Raw genomic sequence first — 12,767 nt, 5'->3', positions numbered from 1 at the left:
ATGAGAGAGCATTCCCTTCAAAATCCCAGCACACATCTCCAGAGGATGACTGAAGACATTAGAGCTCTATCTCAGAGCTAGAGGGCAGGGACCATAGGTTTCACATACTGCACTCCTAGTTTTCACACATTTCAAAACTGTGGTTTCATTGTAGGAGACAGAGTTAAACAAATTTGCCTGATGCCAGTGATACAGTCCTGTTGTGGCTCATACCTACTTGAACAATCAAAGGTTTCAAGACTGTAAGCTAATCTGGTTACTGTAATTGACTGGCATCTTTAAGGATGACCTCTCCTTTTGATTTGTCTTTGTGTACAACTACAAGTCCACTTGGGCTCATTTTTTTCTTTCCCACTTGCAGCCTTGACTATTCTCTTAGCAGACATGTTTCTAAAAGTCTAGGTTAATTTCCCTAGTGGATATTGCTGTCTTTCTTATTCCTGATTTGGAAATAGGATGACTGCAGTCTCATCAGTCTTGTGATGGTATTTGAAGAAGTATGTCAGGGCCTTAACAGTTGCAGTTACACTAATTGCTCTAAAGGAATCTGCTCTGACTCCTGCCACCTATTTCACATTCTCAGAGCATCAGGACAACAACAATAGCAATGTGCTACAGCCCACCTGATATTTTCATATGGTGCCCAGCATCACAGTATTTCCAGACTAGATCTGCCACTTTAAGACATGATCACAACTAACTTGTTTCTTCCGGTAGGGGTTTACTAAATGATGCACATAGTGGCCTTCCATCTCCAGACCTGGCCAGAAAGGTACCCGGGGCAGACCTGAAAATTAATTAATGGGTCCATTGTTTGTACCTAAGTAGGTAGGTATAGGAAAATTGCAAAGTCCTAAAATGCTAAATCATGTAATAGTGTGGATTGGGATGTGTGTATGTGTTTTGCTCTAATTTTGACATTAAAAAAATGCTTTGATGCTCTGCAGTGTTTGAGACTTAGGAAATGTTTGGCATGACTCTTCACACCTCATCTGCTAGTGAATGCACAATGTTGACAAAAAAGACATCTGTGCATCCTGTTCATTGACACTAGCCATGGTTCTTCTTTTTTTTTCCCATGGAAGTTGTCCTGCTATTTTAGTAGTAGGTGAGATTAGATCAAATATAGTTAGGAGAAAACAATGATGAGAATTCTAGTCACACTAGAATGAGATAAAAATGTCCCCTCTATTTTGTGTAATTAATAGCTGAATATGCTTCTTTGCAATTCCCATGTGCTGTGATAACAACATGGTGTCATATGATACTAGAAGAGGTCTTGTATGTTCTACCAGCTGCTGTATGCGTGTAACTTGGTAGGGCCTGTTTGTTATTCTGCTAATGATGTGTTGGGTTTTTACAGAAGTGTTCTCACCCACATTACAAGCTCATTATGTCCTTGCCTGCAAATATCTGAGAACTGCTGTTTAAACAGATATGCATCAAAATACTACAGTGATAGGCTTATGAAATGGAGATTAAATTGTCATGGATATAGACAGGCCGGAGAATCAAGAGGTTTTGCAACCTAAAAGAATTGTTGCTTAAAACCTCAAGTTAATCTACATTAGAATTAGGACATATTTTAAGCATGGACTGTCTTCCTAATTGTAAATAATTTTATGTGTGTGTGTGTGTCTGTGTCTGTCAGAGAGGGAAAGAGAGAATATCCAACCAGTCCTTCCGTGGATCTAAGGATCCTTGACTTCTGTGAGTCATGTTATGCTTGATTTAAAGAGTTTTCTTCTGACACGGTGTGAAAAGCTGGAAATCCCCTTGCGTGTGAGAGAAATGCTTATGCAATACAAATATGAACAGCAGCTGTTTAAGAATTTCCCCTATGAAGAGGCTTTGAGAGGTCCAGGACAGGAGTTAGAAGAGCCTCTATGAGCTCAGTGCTAGTTTTAATCTGTTTCTTACCACACATAATCTATCAAGGGCTTCTCTGCATCCCACAATGGGCAAGGCATGGGAAGTTGAAGACATTGTCCTGCCTGTTCTTGCCCCTAATATCAGATGAGGGTAGGCTCATCTCAAATTCCTTCTTTTCAGGGAAGTATCATTGGTACACTGTTGTTCCTTATTTTTAATCGCAATAGGTTAATAGTGGGAAGTAGAATCAGTTTTCAAAACTATGACATTCTTGAAGGGAATAGATAGATAGATGTGTTAGATGAGTATAGTCCCAAATGCCTGCAGCATATAAAATCTCTAAATAAAACTTTGGAAATATATCCTTAGACATGACATCTTGTGCAGTCTGAATTTTATTTGCATAATCAGATATTCTAGCTGGAAGTGGTAAAATATCAATTTCTAAATCAAATTAAGAAATGAAACAACAAAATCCCAACTTGGAGGATGCCAACTATCTGAGTGCCAGAGGAGGTAGGAGAAGCTGAATACTTCTGTGCAGAGAACAGGGCTGTTACTGTGTGATGGTTCTGTAGGGCTTCTTAATCCCAGTTTCACATGTTCGCTCCTCATTGTGGATTTCTGGATGAGCTGATTGGGGTGATTGATTCTGCACACAGTTTCATTGGCAAACCACAGTGAACCTGGGTTCTCCTACTCTTTGGACTTGTCTTCTATTACCTGCTTCATCAGAAGGAAATGCTAACCCTATCCACTCAAAATAGGCAATAGCATTAAAAAAATTTCCCACAACACTTTAGGATCTGTGGTCTCCCCATACAGATATGTTTGTTTTTTCAGAGGAATCTACAGAATGAGTGGGAGCAAACCCAAATTTGACTTTATTCATTTGCAAGTTCAGGGTATCTGAGCAGAGACTGCTATACTTAACATACATCTGTCATCCTGGCAGGATTTCTAACTCCCTTCAGGCCATGATGCTTTCTGGTGGTCACATCACACATGACAAGACTCTATTCAGATTATCCTCCACCCACATAACCCCCTTTTCTTTCCCCTTTGAACCTGCAGAAATACCATCTCTCTACAAATAAGGCAGGAGCTAGCTGCATCCTTCATGGAGTGTGGGGGTGTGTGTGTGCTAGTTTGGTGCAAATTCTAATGAATGGCATTTATAGAAGACCAATACTCTGTGCAGGAGCAAACCACATGAAAAACTGTAGGAAAAAAAATCAGGATGCTGCAAGCAATCATGAGCGCAATTGTGTACTTGCAATTAGAAGTAAATATAAACTTAAGCAAAAGAAATTATCACCAAGGATGAAAGATGCAGGGCTAATTTTGCAGCTATAACCATCTATAACCTGTACTTTTTGTATTTAATATACATAATTCAGCTTTTTATTAATCAAATCACACAGATTTTGCTAAAGCCCAAATTTAATATTAAGATGCTAGGGTACTGGCTGGTTATAAAGATATTTCTGGAACATTATAAGAAGCATTTAAAAACCTCCCAACTAGCTGTATTCTTTTCTTAGCTTCTGGTTTCTGGATTGTACAACTTCTAAATAATACCTTCTCCATCTGAAGATTCTTTTTATAGGTGACTCAACTAACAGAGGGATGATGTATTATCTAATTGAAAGAGTGAATAAGACTCTTCAGGAATGGCAGAAGACTCATGATGTTAAATGTTATCACAATATCAATGAGGGGAAAACATTTATCAGTTACTCCTACTACCCCCAGTTCTGGATGAATGCAAACCAGAGACCGACTTTTGAAAAAGCACTGGAACAGCTGCTGCAGAGGTACTGCACAAGCTCTGTGTCTCCCTTGTTTGCATTATTGTTCTATTCACAAATGTGTTTAACACGTTTTACAATTAAAGTCAGTAAACAATAAAACATAAGGTGCACAGATCATATTGTGTGGTTAAAAAATAGCTGAAAATTACATCAGGCCTCTGATCAGGGTGCCAGATACAGTTCAGTGAAATGCAAAGCAATGTAGTTAAAATGTTTGCCATCTGTTTAAAGCAACATGTGATGTTTTTCTTTTCTGGGTTTCAGATCACGTCCCCTGGAGAACACAGACCAGACTGTATTAATTGTAGGTGGTGTTCAGTGGCTTAATTCCAATCACCTGCAAATTATCCAAAAGGTGTTGAACAGGTAATGCTATGCACTTGGTGTTATTCCAATTTTTGATATGGTAAATTATGACAAACAGCAAAAAAAATTGTAAATGCAAACTTTTCATTTGTTTTTCATAGGCATGTATTTAAGTGACTTTGAAAAAATATAAAATATACATTGCCTTTTGATGTATCTCTTAAGTAAAACGTATGTCCTTAGTTTTTTTTGTGTGTGTTTTGTTTTGTTTTGTTTTGTTTTTTTAATTTGCAAAACAGGGAAAATCTATCAAATATCCTGGTAATTGTCAAATCCATAGGGATGGGCTTTCACCTTCCAGTGGATGGAATCCATTCTCTGTCACAGGTAAGCTGCAGTACATTTTGAGTGCATTTTCATGGAAGACTTGTCATTTCATCATTAATTTTGCTGTCTGGTCAAAATACGCTATGTCTGCTGAGCACATTTTAAGTGGATCAAAGGAAGATTAATGTTTGTATTTGCTCATGCTGCTTGATAGGGATTCAAACCAATTTCCTTATTTCACGGATTCTGCTGCAATCAGGGAGCCATTTGAGATGCCATGCTTAGTCAGCTGTCCCAAGAACCAGAAGAAGCTCCAATATGAATCCTGCTGCCAAAATTGAAAGCTCATTCTGGGGATAAGCAGATTGTTCCTCATACTACATTGCACACAGGCCCTCCCCAGGCTTCCTCCATGGTTACTGCTGGATCCTATTCCCTTGTCTGGCTTGCACAACTCAGTAAATCTATCTTAACCTACCTCTGAAGCCAGAACATTACAGAGCAGCTGGAATGTACCAGTGAATCCAGCCTGTTATTTGCATGTTAATGAGATGTTACAGTTGGTTTAAAACATATCCAAGACTCTCAGAGTAACAAATATGCTCATTTCAATGCACTGTGCAGCTCACTCAATTCACTATTTTTATTTACAACGTGGACAGTGATTATCTATTGAACACACACAAAATGTGTGGATGAGAAGCACTGGAAGGCAGAACGGAGTAAATGATGCCTACCAGTGCTGTGCGTCATGCTCCAGCTATTCCCAGGTGTTGAAAAGAGAAAATTACTGCCTTTCACAGATTACAGCTCTCCTTGAGCCCTGGGGACTAGCAACCATAACACACTGCTGTATTCAGCGTGTGACTTCCTGCTACTCTCACCCTTCTCTTTGCTGCAGAGGCTGCCCCCCTGCCTGATTTTGCCCATTCTTTCTGTCTAAGTTAGTAATGCCTATCTGCCTGGTCTCTACTGAATGTCTTCTTATTGATTCAAACAATTTTCTTAACTCATCTGGAGGACCTAAATAGAATAAAGTAAGGAAATTATTGTCATCATCATGAAGAAACATTTTCATAGCTCCTTATCATTCCAGCAAAATTCAATCCTAGGATGAAGAACTTCAGTCCAGGGTGTGAGGCAAGGATAGAGTATTAAAGGATTCATAAGAATTTTTCTTTTTCTTCTTCATTAAATTTACAAAACTCCAGAAATCAGCTACAGTGCATAACCAACATTCTTTTCCCTTCAATATTGGAATCATATGCCAAATTACCCATGTGGTTTGTATGCTCTGGGCTTCAGGATTACCCCAGCTACTCTCAAAGGCCTTTTGTCTGCCGTGCCGAATCCACTGCCTTGCCAATGGTATGGCTAACTTTTTTTTCTATTCTTGGTCTTCCTGAAGTATATTCAGAAATTATAATCTGTTCTTCAGTATAATCATATTTAAGATACCTATGGCCCTATAGTCCCTTTAAAGCAACTGCCTCAATGAATTTGATTTGAAGCTGAATTTTTCTTTAAAGGAGCATTTTCACCATTTGTTACAGACAAACTTTATAATTGGAATTATTTTTCTGAATTACACCTCATATTAGTGAAGTACATTTTAAAAACCATCACTCAAGAATTATATTTTAAACAGTCATGAAATCTTCCTATAAAGGAAGCTGCACATCTACTGAAAAGTAATTATAGTTTCTGAAAAAAACCCTACATGAGCCTTGGAGTAGTAGCTTTTTTTTGAGAGTAATTCATGTCTGTAGTATAATTGCATATATGCTTATTCAAAATGCAGTTTTGCTATTTTTCGCCATGACACAATAACCTTTAAACAGTCTTTCTGAAAAGACATTGCAATGTTTTATCTGGAATGCAGGCAGAAGTGCAAAACCTGTGGAATGAAAACCTGATTATTCTGGATACAGCAAAAAATTTGGGCTATGAAGTGGTTGACACCTTTGTCATCACCATGGGACGTTACAAAGAATTCCTGCAAGGGAAGTGTGGCTGCCATTTCCATGAGGTAATAGTTTACACTTATAACGTTCCCAGGTATTTAAGATATTTTAATTGTCAGATCTTAGGAACAAGAAGGTACATGGTGAGGGCAGCGTCTGTCACTCAAAGTTAGGCCTGAATACAAATCGTGGGGAAAGCAGTTTGCATGGTGGCACTTGTCCATCACTGCTCCCAGTGCAAGGCCACCCAAGGACATGTTGAACTGCTGGAGTGGTGAAATAAAAATGAACATACCCTTCTGCAAAGGTAACTCATATAAAAGGATATTGCACAGTTTCCAGGTTCTTGTAATATTTCTTACGTGTCATATATCTCTGCTGCTTCTGCATGGACTCAGTTTCTCTTTTTTACTCAGTCTCATGGGTTTTTGACTGATGCATTCCTAACTGAGCAGCTCAGCACACTCACTTCAAACCATAAGTACAATTAAAATGGAGCTTAAAATTGAATAACCAATCTTACTGCTATATATCTCTTTTCCTATGTCTGTAGTCTGGAATAGTTACAGTGGTTCAGTGGTCCACTGCACAAACAGAAGTGTAGATTGCTTGTTCTCCCTCACGCCAGTAGTCCTGCTTTCTTGACTGAAATCTACAGAATTTTTGGGAGTGTTATCAGACTCACGTGAGCTCATGTGCCACTCATCAACCACACAGCTGGTTTCCACCTCAGGATTCACGGCAGCTCACAGGTTTTCAGGCCAGTGCCATGGCCTCTATCCTGCTTTGGGGCCAGCATCAGCAGGTGTGGTTAGTTAACCAGACCTCTAATCCACTCTGCTCAATAATTGAGAGGCACAAACATAGCTCAGTCCAAATGAAGCTGGAAATAGGGAGTAAGTCACAGAGTAGCTATTTATGTGGTTGATAAATAGTCCCATGGAGCAAATGCTTCCCTCCTTTTTACCCAGAAAGTTGTACTGACCCTTTTTTATCTAAAGCACAGATGCTGATGTTTTTGTGGGTCATTGCTGATGTTTGCCATTTCTACAGATCTTGTAGTGAAACAGAGAGCTTCAAAATTAAATATTTCAAATGCTTTGTATGGAACTCAGTGGAGAAAACAGCAGGGCGTGATCAGTCATCAGCATTTTTCATGTACTGCTCCATCATTTTGTATGAGCTCATGTGCAGATTTGGTCTTGCTTCTCTGCTAAAGGAATCTCAACAGAGTATGTGGTTCTGGGGAGGATCAGGAGAGATTTTGGCTCACAGAGCTGTTATTAATGAGGCTTGAGAGGTCATTGTGCCTAAAAGAGCCATAGATATGCTCAGTAGAATCCATCATACACCAAAAACAGACTTGATCCTTGAGGAAAGCAAAAATAAAGTCCTTAGTTCTTTTGATACTTCATTAGTTTTAATAGTTTTGTCATCAGCTTATTTCTGCATCCTGGCAAGTGGAGTTTCATTAGGTGCTGAAGCAGTTTGCACCAAGAAAATGGCATTTTGCCCCCGAGAACAGAGCCAAGAACACTGTGTGAAACCCCAGCACTTTCCATGTTTTCTGAAACCAGATGAGATAGATTAAATCTCATGCTTTGTACTTTCACTTTCTTTCTCTTAAAAACTGACACTCCTGAAGTATCAGAAGATGGCACCCCTGTGTAGATGACATCTGAGCTGAAGCATGGCTGTGCAGGAATGGAGGACTGTCCATTCTGTGCAGTCAGAAAACAAGAACTGAAATGCCTTCATGAGTTCTCATTTAGCTCCCACTAAGTGGCTGAAGAGAAAGCTGTTTCCTCTGAGTGGCCTAAACAATTGAGTTCCCACCAACCCATTTCAGAGGGTCTCAGGTCCTATCTCTCTGATAGCACAGAGATCTCCATCTCTGTAGACTCTGCAATCTTTGCTCAGACTTCTAAGGGATCTGGATTTTCAAAGGGATTATACTGAGCTGGGACAAAATATCTTGCATAACCCTGGCATTTACTGTCCAACATAATTCTAGTTCTATGCGCACATGAGAAGTGGATTTTTTTATCTACCTCATTCTTTGAAAATGCTTATGGACATTGGTCAGCACTGTACAAATATTACAGAAGCTATTTTTAAATTCAGAATGATTTCCTATTTTAATGGCAGTGAAATAATAATCACTACAAAGAAATTAGCAACCTTGGGATTTTTGTATCTTAATAGGTGGCTGGCTGCCGGTGGCTGGTTGAATATTAGGTTGCATTCCTGGGAGATTATGCCTAACAGGAATGCAGTTTGGGTGATTGGTTCAAGGTGGCATCATTTTGAGATAATTGTAAGATCTAAGGCACTAATTTAGAAAAATGGACCTACAGTAATTGCATGAAAATAAATAATAGTCCTTGGCTTAGCTGTATGAAATTGATCAGAGGATATATTAATTTTCTACATGGATAATTTCTGGTCTGTTTTCAGTTCTGCCAGCTCCCTCAAAGTCTTTCTGCTCAGTCTTTCAAGCCTTTGCACATGTTATTTCTTCACTCACAACTAATTTTGTATGATTTATTTCATTTATTATGAGCTTCACCACATATGAGTGTTGATTCTGATTGTTCAGTGACAGTAAATATACATTATCTTTTTTAACGATAACATGCTTCTGCATAAATATATGTATTAGTAAATGAATTCTGCACTTTCAAGTGTCTGTTGTGATTGATACAGCAGGATAACTGATAGGCATCAGAGCTATTAAGTCATCATACATATACTATTTTAAAAATAAACTGGCCACCTTTTCTGCATTCTCTGGGTTTGCTACTGCCTGGGCTAAGGTCCTCTGAGCTGCATATGTGCAAGGTTCTAAAGTTCTGTCTCTCTCAAAGCTGCTTGATTATTCATGAGTGACTGAGTATTCACTGAGACAAGACCTTCAGCATTTCACTGGAGATCACCCCCCAGTCATTAAATTCCTGGCAGCCATACCTTTCACTTTCTCATTAGTTAGTCCCTGAGCACAGTTTTATTCCATACAAGTTGAACACGATAATCCCAGAGCTGTATACATATTTCAGGGGCCAAGGTGAAGCTTTCTTCAACACTAAGTTACTGAATCATGTTGTGGTTCTGTCCGTGTGGTGTCCTGGGGAGAGGGATGTTAAATTGCTCCATAACTCCCTCCTTGAAGAAACATGACACACGAGGGTTTTCATCTCAGTGTGAGGCTGGACCAGGTTTGCATCAAGATGTCAGAATGAGGCATTCTCGCAGGGCTCATAACTGAGACATGTTATATGTGCCTCAAGTGCTTGGTATCAGACCAAGATTTAAACATTTCTGCAATTTAGAGCAGTCATAAGTTTTGTTTTAGGTAAACTGTCTCTGATGAAGGCAACAGAGTCCAATACACAAAGGCATTACAAAGTCAAATATACAAGTATAACGGGCCTATGAATGTAGATTGCAAAAATTAAGATCTTGCTCTTTAATTAGTTTGCAACATAACAAGTTGGCCATTAAATGAATGTTTGTGAGCAACTTGCACCTTAAAGTAAGAGTATCAGGACATGCTTCATGGACAACTGGCTCAGCATTTCTGCACACACAGCTGTGTGTCTGTCTTTCTAGGTGCAGGCAGAAAGCACTCACATATGTCATTTCTTTTGCAGGTGGTGAAATCCAATCCCTCTGAAGAAAGGCCACACATAACAATGACGTTACCGAGGCACTATACGCTGGGGAAATATTTCAGCAGTCAAAGCAAACCATCCCAACTGCAGGACTATGCAACAAATTCTCAGTCCCCCTATCATGTCCGAGGTCCAATAAATCAAGTTTATTCTGAAATCCTTCTGAGCAGGCTCTGTGCAAGTAAGAGGGAGTTTGTCAGCACATAACCTCTCTTGGATGTAGCACCGAGACTAAGTGCCACTGCCTGAGTGACAATTGAAGGACCATGGTGGATTAAGATATGCTTCCTTGACTGACTGCATACACACAATGAGAGTTTGGGACATGTGATATCTTCCCAAAAACCTTATGAAATTAAGATATGCCCTGGTGACTCCATTGTGTGAAAGTGGAAGATGGAGGGTTGCAAAGGAGAGAAGAGGGGAAGTTACTTGAACTGATGCCAAAGACTAGAACAGCTGTAGTTCAAGCATGTGTGTATTATTGATAGCAAAAAGAGACCTATATATTCACTTGAACATTTGGAAAGGGCTGTTTTAGGTCTTCAGCATTATCTAGTTTTCTATTTATAGAGACACTGAAATATTTGAATGTATTTAGAAACTGACTACATTCCGTTTGAAATAGTTTTATTTTATGTGGACTGGTTTCCCTTCCATATTAAACTTTTTCTGTTTAGACACTTGGTTTATTGAATCTGAAAATGTCTACTAGCATTTTCCTGGTGATGCTGAGTTTTGAACTCTAGAGTTTTTAGTGAAAACACATCTCTCCTTTGTATTTTAGATGGAACAGATATCTACTCTATTTTTTGCATGTTCTGAAGCTAAAAGAGAGATAGAGTACCTGTACTTGATACTGATTGAAACTGTCTCAATGTAACATGTAAATATAGTGAATTTGTTGACATTAATTTATTTATGGTCCCAGTTTAGGACAGTGTCCATATGCAGGAAGAATACTTAGATGAGTGCTTCAGTGTCTACCTTGGCCTGTAAGCCAATCAAGTGTTCTTCCTGCACAGAAGTGCCATTTCTTTAATGATTTTTTATAAAATACTTGCCAATGTGTGAAGCTAGTACCACAAACATAACAAAAATTCCCCTTGCAAGCACACATAAGATTTTCAGGATCTGGTAATTTATCAATCATAAGTGTGTGATGTGATGGCAGCAGAGTATACTGCCAGCCTCTCTTGCTTGGCACGGACAGCCAGTTTCAGTTCAGACGTTCTTTAAACTGCAGTTTCATGCTGTAGCCCAGCTACATCCCCAGTGTTTGCAGACCTTCTGTGGGTGACACCCCAGGGAGAAGCTGTGTGTTGGTCCCCTCCCACAGTGCTGGCAGCCCACTCATTCACAGCTGTGGTACCTGATGGGAAACCGTGCACAGCCCAGGATTAGCAGCTGGGTGACAGGTTAGTGGCAACCCACAGGACTGCTGTCCCTAAAAATTATCCAGTTATGGATTTTTATTCATCTGGTCACACAGCAGGCAATCAAGGCACCACTCTACACCATGCATTGGAGAAGGGTGTTTTAACCAGGCTGGAACAAGTCTTACAAAGGATCTGCTGAGTTCTGTGTCATGCTTCCCTGGCACAATTTTACATATAATCCTCCACTAGCTTCTTCTTTGGGAAAGGAAGCCACAAACAATGTCAGGGAATAATTATAGCAAGGATTTACTCATCATCTTATTTGCCTTAGTAGCACATGGTGGGGCTGCACTATATAGAGGTAGGGTTAGGAATTCATGACATGATGTTTAGTATTTGTCTAAGAACCTGTATCTATCCACAGTTTGTGTGCCCAGCTGTAGTTTTGTGAATTTGTGCTTCTTCAGATAAGAAGTTATAATAGGAAATTGTCATGCAATATGGACTTTGGTATCTTAGGTGATAGAGTGTGTCCTCCAAAACAGGATCTGGCATACCTAATTTAAGACACCTTTCACTATATTGAAAAAGGTCCCAACTTAGATAAGGCCAAAATTAGTGAAATGGTGTGATTATATCTGTTTTTGTATAATATGCTGCTGATTGCTTACAGCAAATATTCCCAAATTTCAATGTAAGGTTTCCCCTGGCATGGAGATCTACATGAAAGATGGGTCAGGAGCTGTGCATAAATACTGAAAATATTAGCATTTGGTTTTGAGCAATATGATTATCTAAAGAATATAATTGTATGTAAATAATGTAATATATTCACTTGGGTGTAGAAATCCAGAGCTGCACGACCTTAAAGATGAAGGATAGAATATCATCATTAATATTAGTAGATGTAAAATGCAGCCAGATGTCTTTGGTATTAAGATGATCAATGACAGGTATATTGCAGTTCTGCTTCTGATAGAGTTTTTGGTAGCTCATTTAAATCTACATGCTGTTACTGTTATTGTTCTGTACACAAATGTTTTTAAGCCATTAACTGGGCTTTTATGGTTTGGGTTTTTTTAGCTAAAACCTATTTCTGAAGCATCAGCTTAGTGATGAAAAGAAAAGAGCTGACTTTGTTATACTGTAGTGGATATCGGTGAATGTGCAATTCATCAGTTCTGGTTTCACCACAAAATGGTTTACATGTGCTGTACACCCAGATGTCTTAATGTTTTCCAAATCTTGCTATTTTTCAAATGTATTAAGTGTACATTTTCCTGTGTGTTTTCTATTTTTTACATGTCTCTGTACATTAATGTCTGTACAAAGTCATTGGTACAATTTGCAAATTGATCTTTATTTAAACAATTTCTTTGAATAAGCTGTTTCCAACACTATGTATGATCCACATAGTTTTAGGAATAAACAAAA

General features: G+C 38.9%; 1 protein-coding gene across 8 annotated transcripts in view; it reads left to right on the top strand.

Moving 5' to 3' along the window:
• The window catches only part of CPED1 (cadherin like and PC-esterase domain containing 1), a 138,277-nt gene extending 127,260 nt beyond the window's left edge, over positions 1-11,017 (top strand). For 6 of the 8 annotated variants that reach the window (XM_039726890.1, XM_039726891.1, XM_039726885.1 and 3 more), the window contains 5 exons: positions 3,469-3,689; positions 3,951-4,052; positions 4,292-4,379; positions 6,202-6,351; positions 9,934-11,017. In XM_039726890.1, coding sequence (XP_039582824.1) covers positions 3,469-3,689; positions 3,951-4,052; positions 4,292-4,379; positions 6,202-6,351; positions 9,934-10,161 — 789 coding nt within the window. In that variant the 3' untranslated portion in view covers positions 10,162-11,017. The remainder of the gene's footprint in view (positions 1-3,468; positions 3,690-3,950; positions 4,053-4,291; positions 4,380-6,201; positions 6,352-9,933) is intronic. The other 2 variants (XM_039726892.1, XM_039726888.1) reach the window with 1 other exon arrangement.
• The last annotated feature ends 1,750 nt before the right edge of the window (positions 11,018-12,767 follow it).

This window comes from Passer montanus, unplaced genomic scaffold, assembly GCF_014805655.1.
Source record: "Passer montanus isolate IOZ18808 unplaced genomic scaffold, ASM1480565v1 scaffold6, whole genome shotgun sequence".
Lineage (NCBI taxonomy): Eukaryota > Metazoa > Chordata > Aves > Passeriformes > Passeridae > Passer > Passer montanus.
This window is presented reverse-complemented; position numbering and strand designations above follow the sequence as displayed.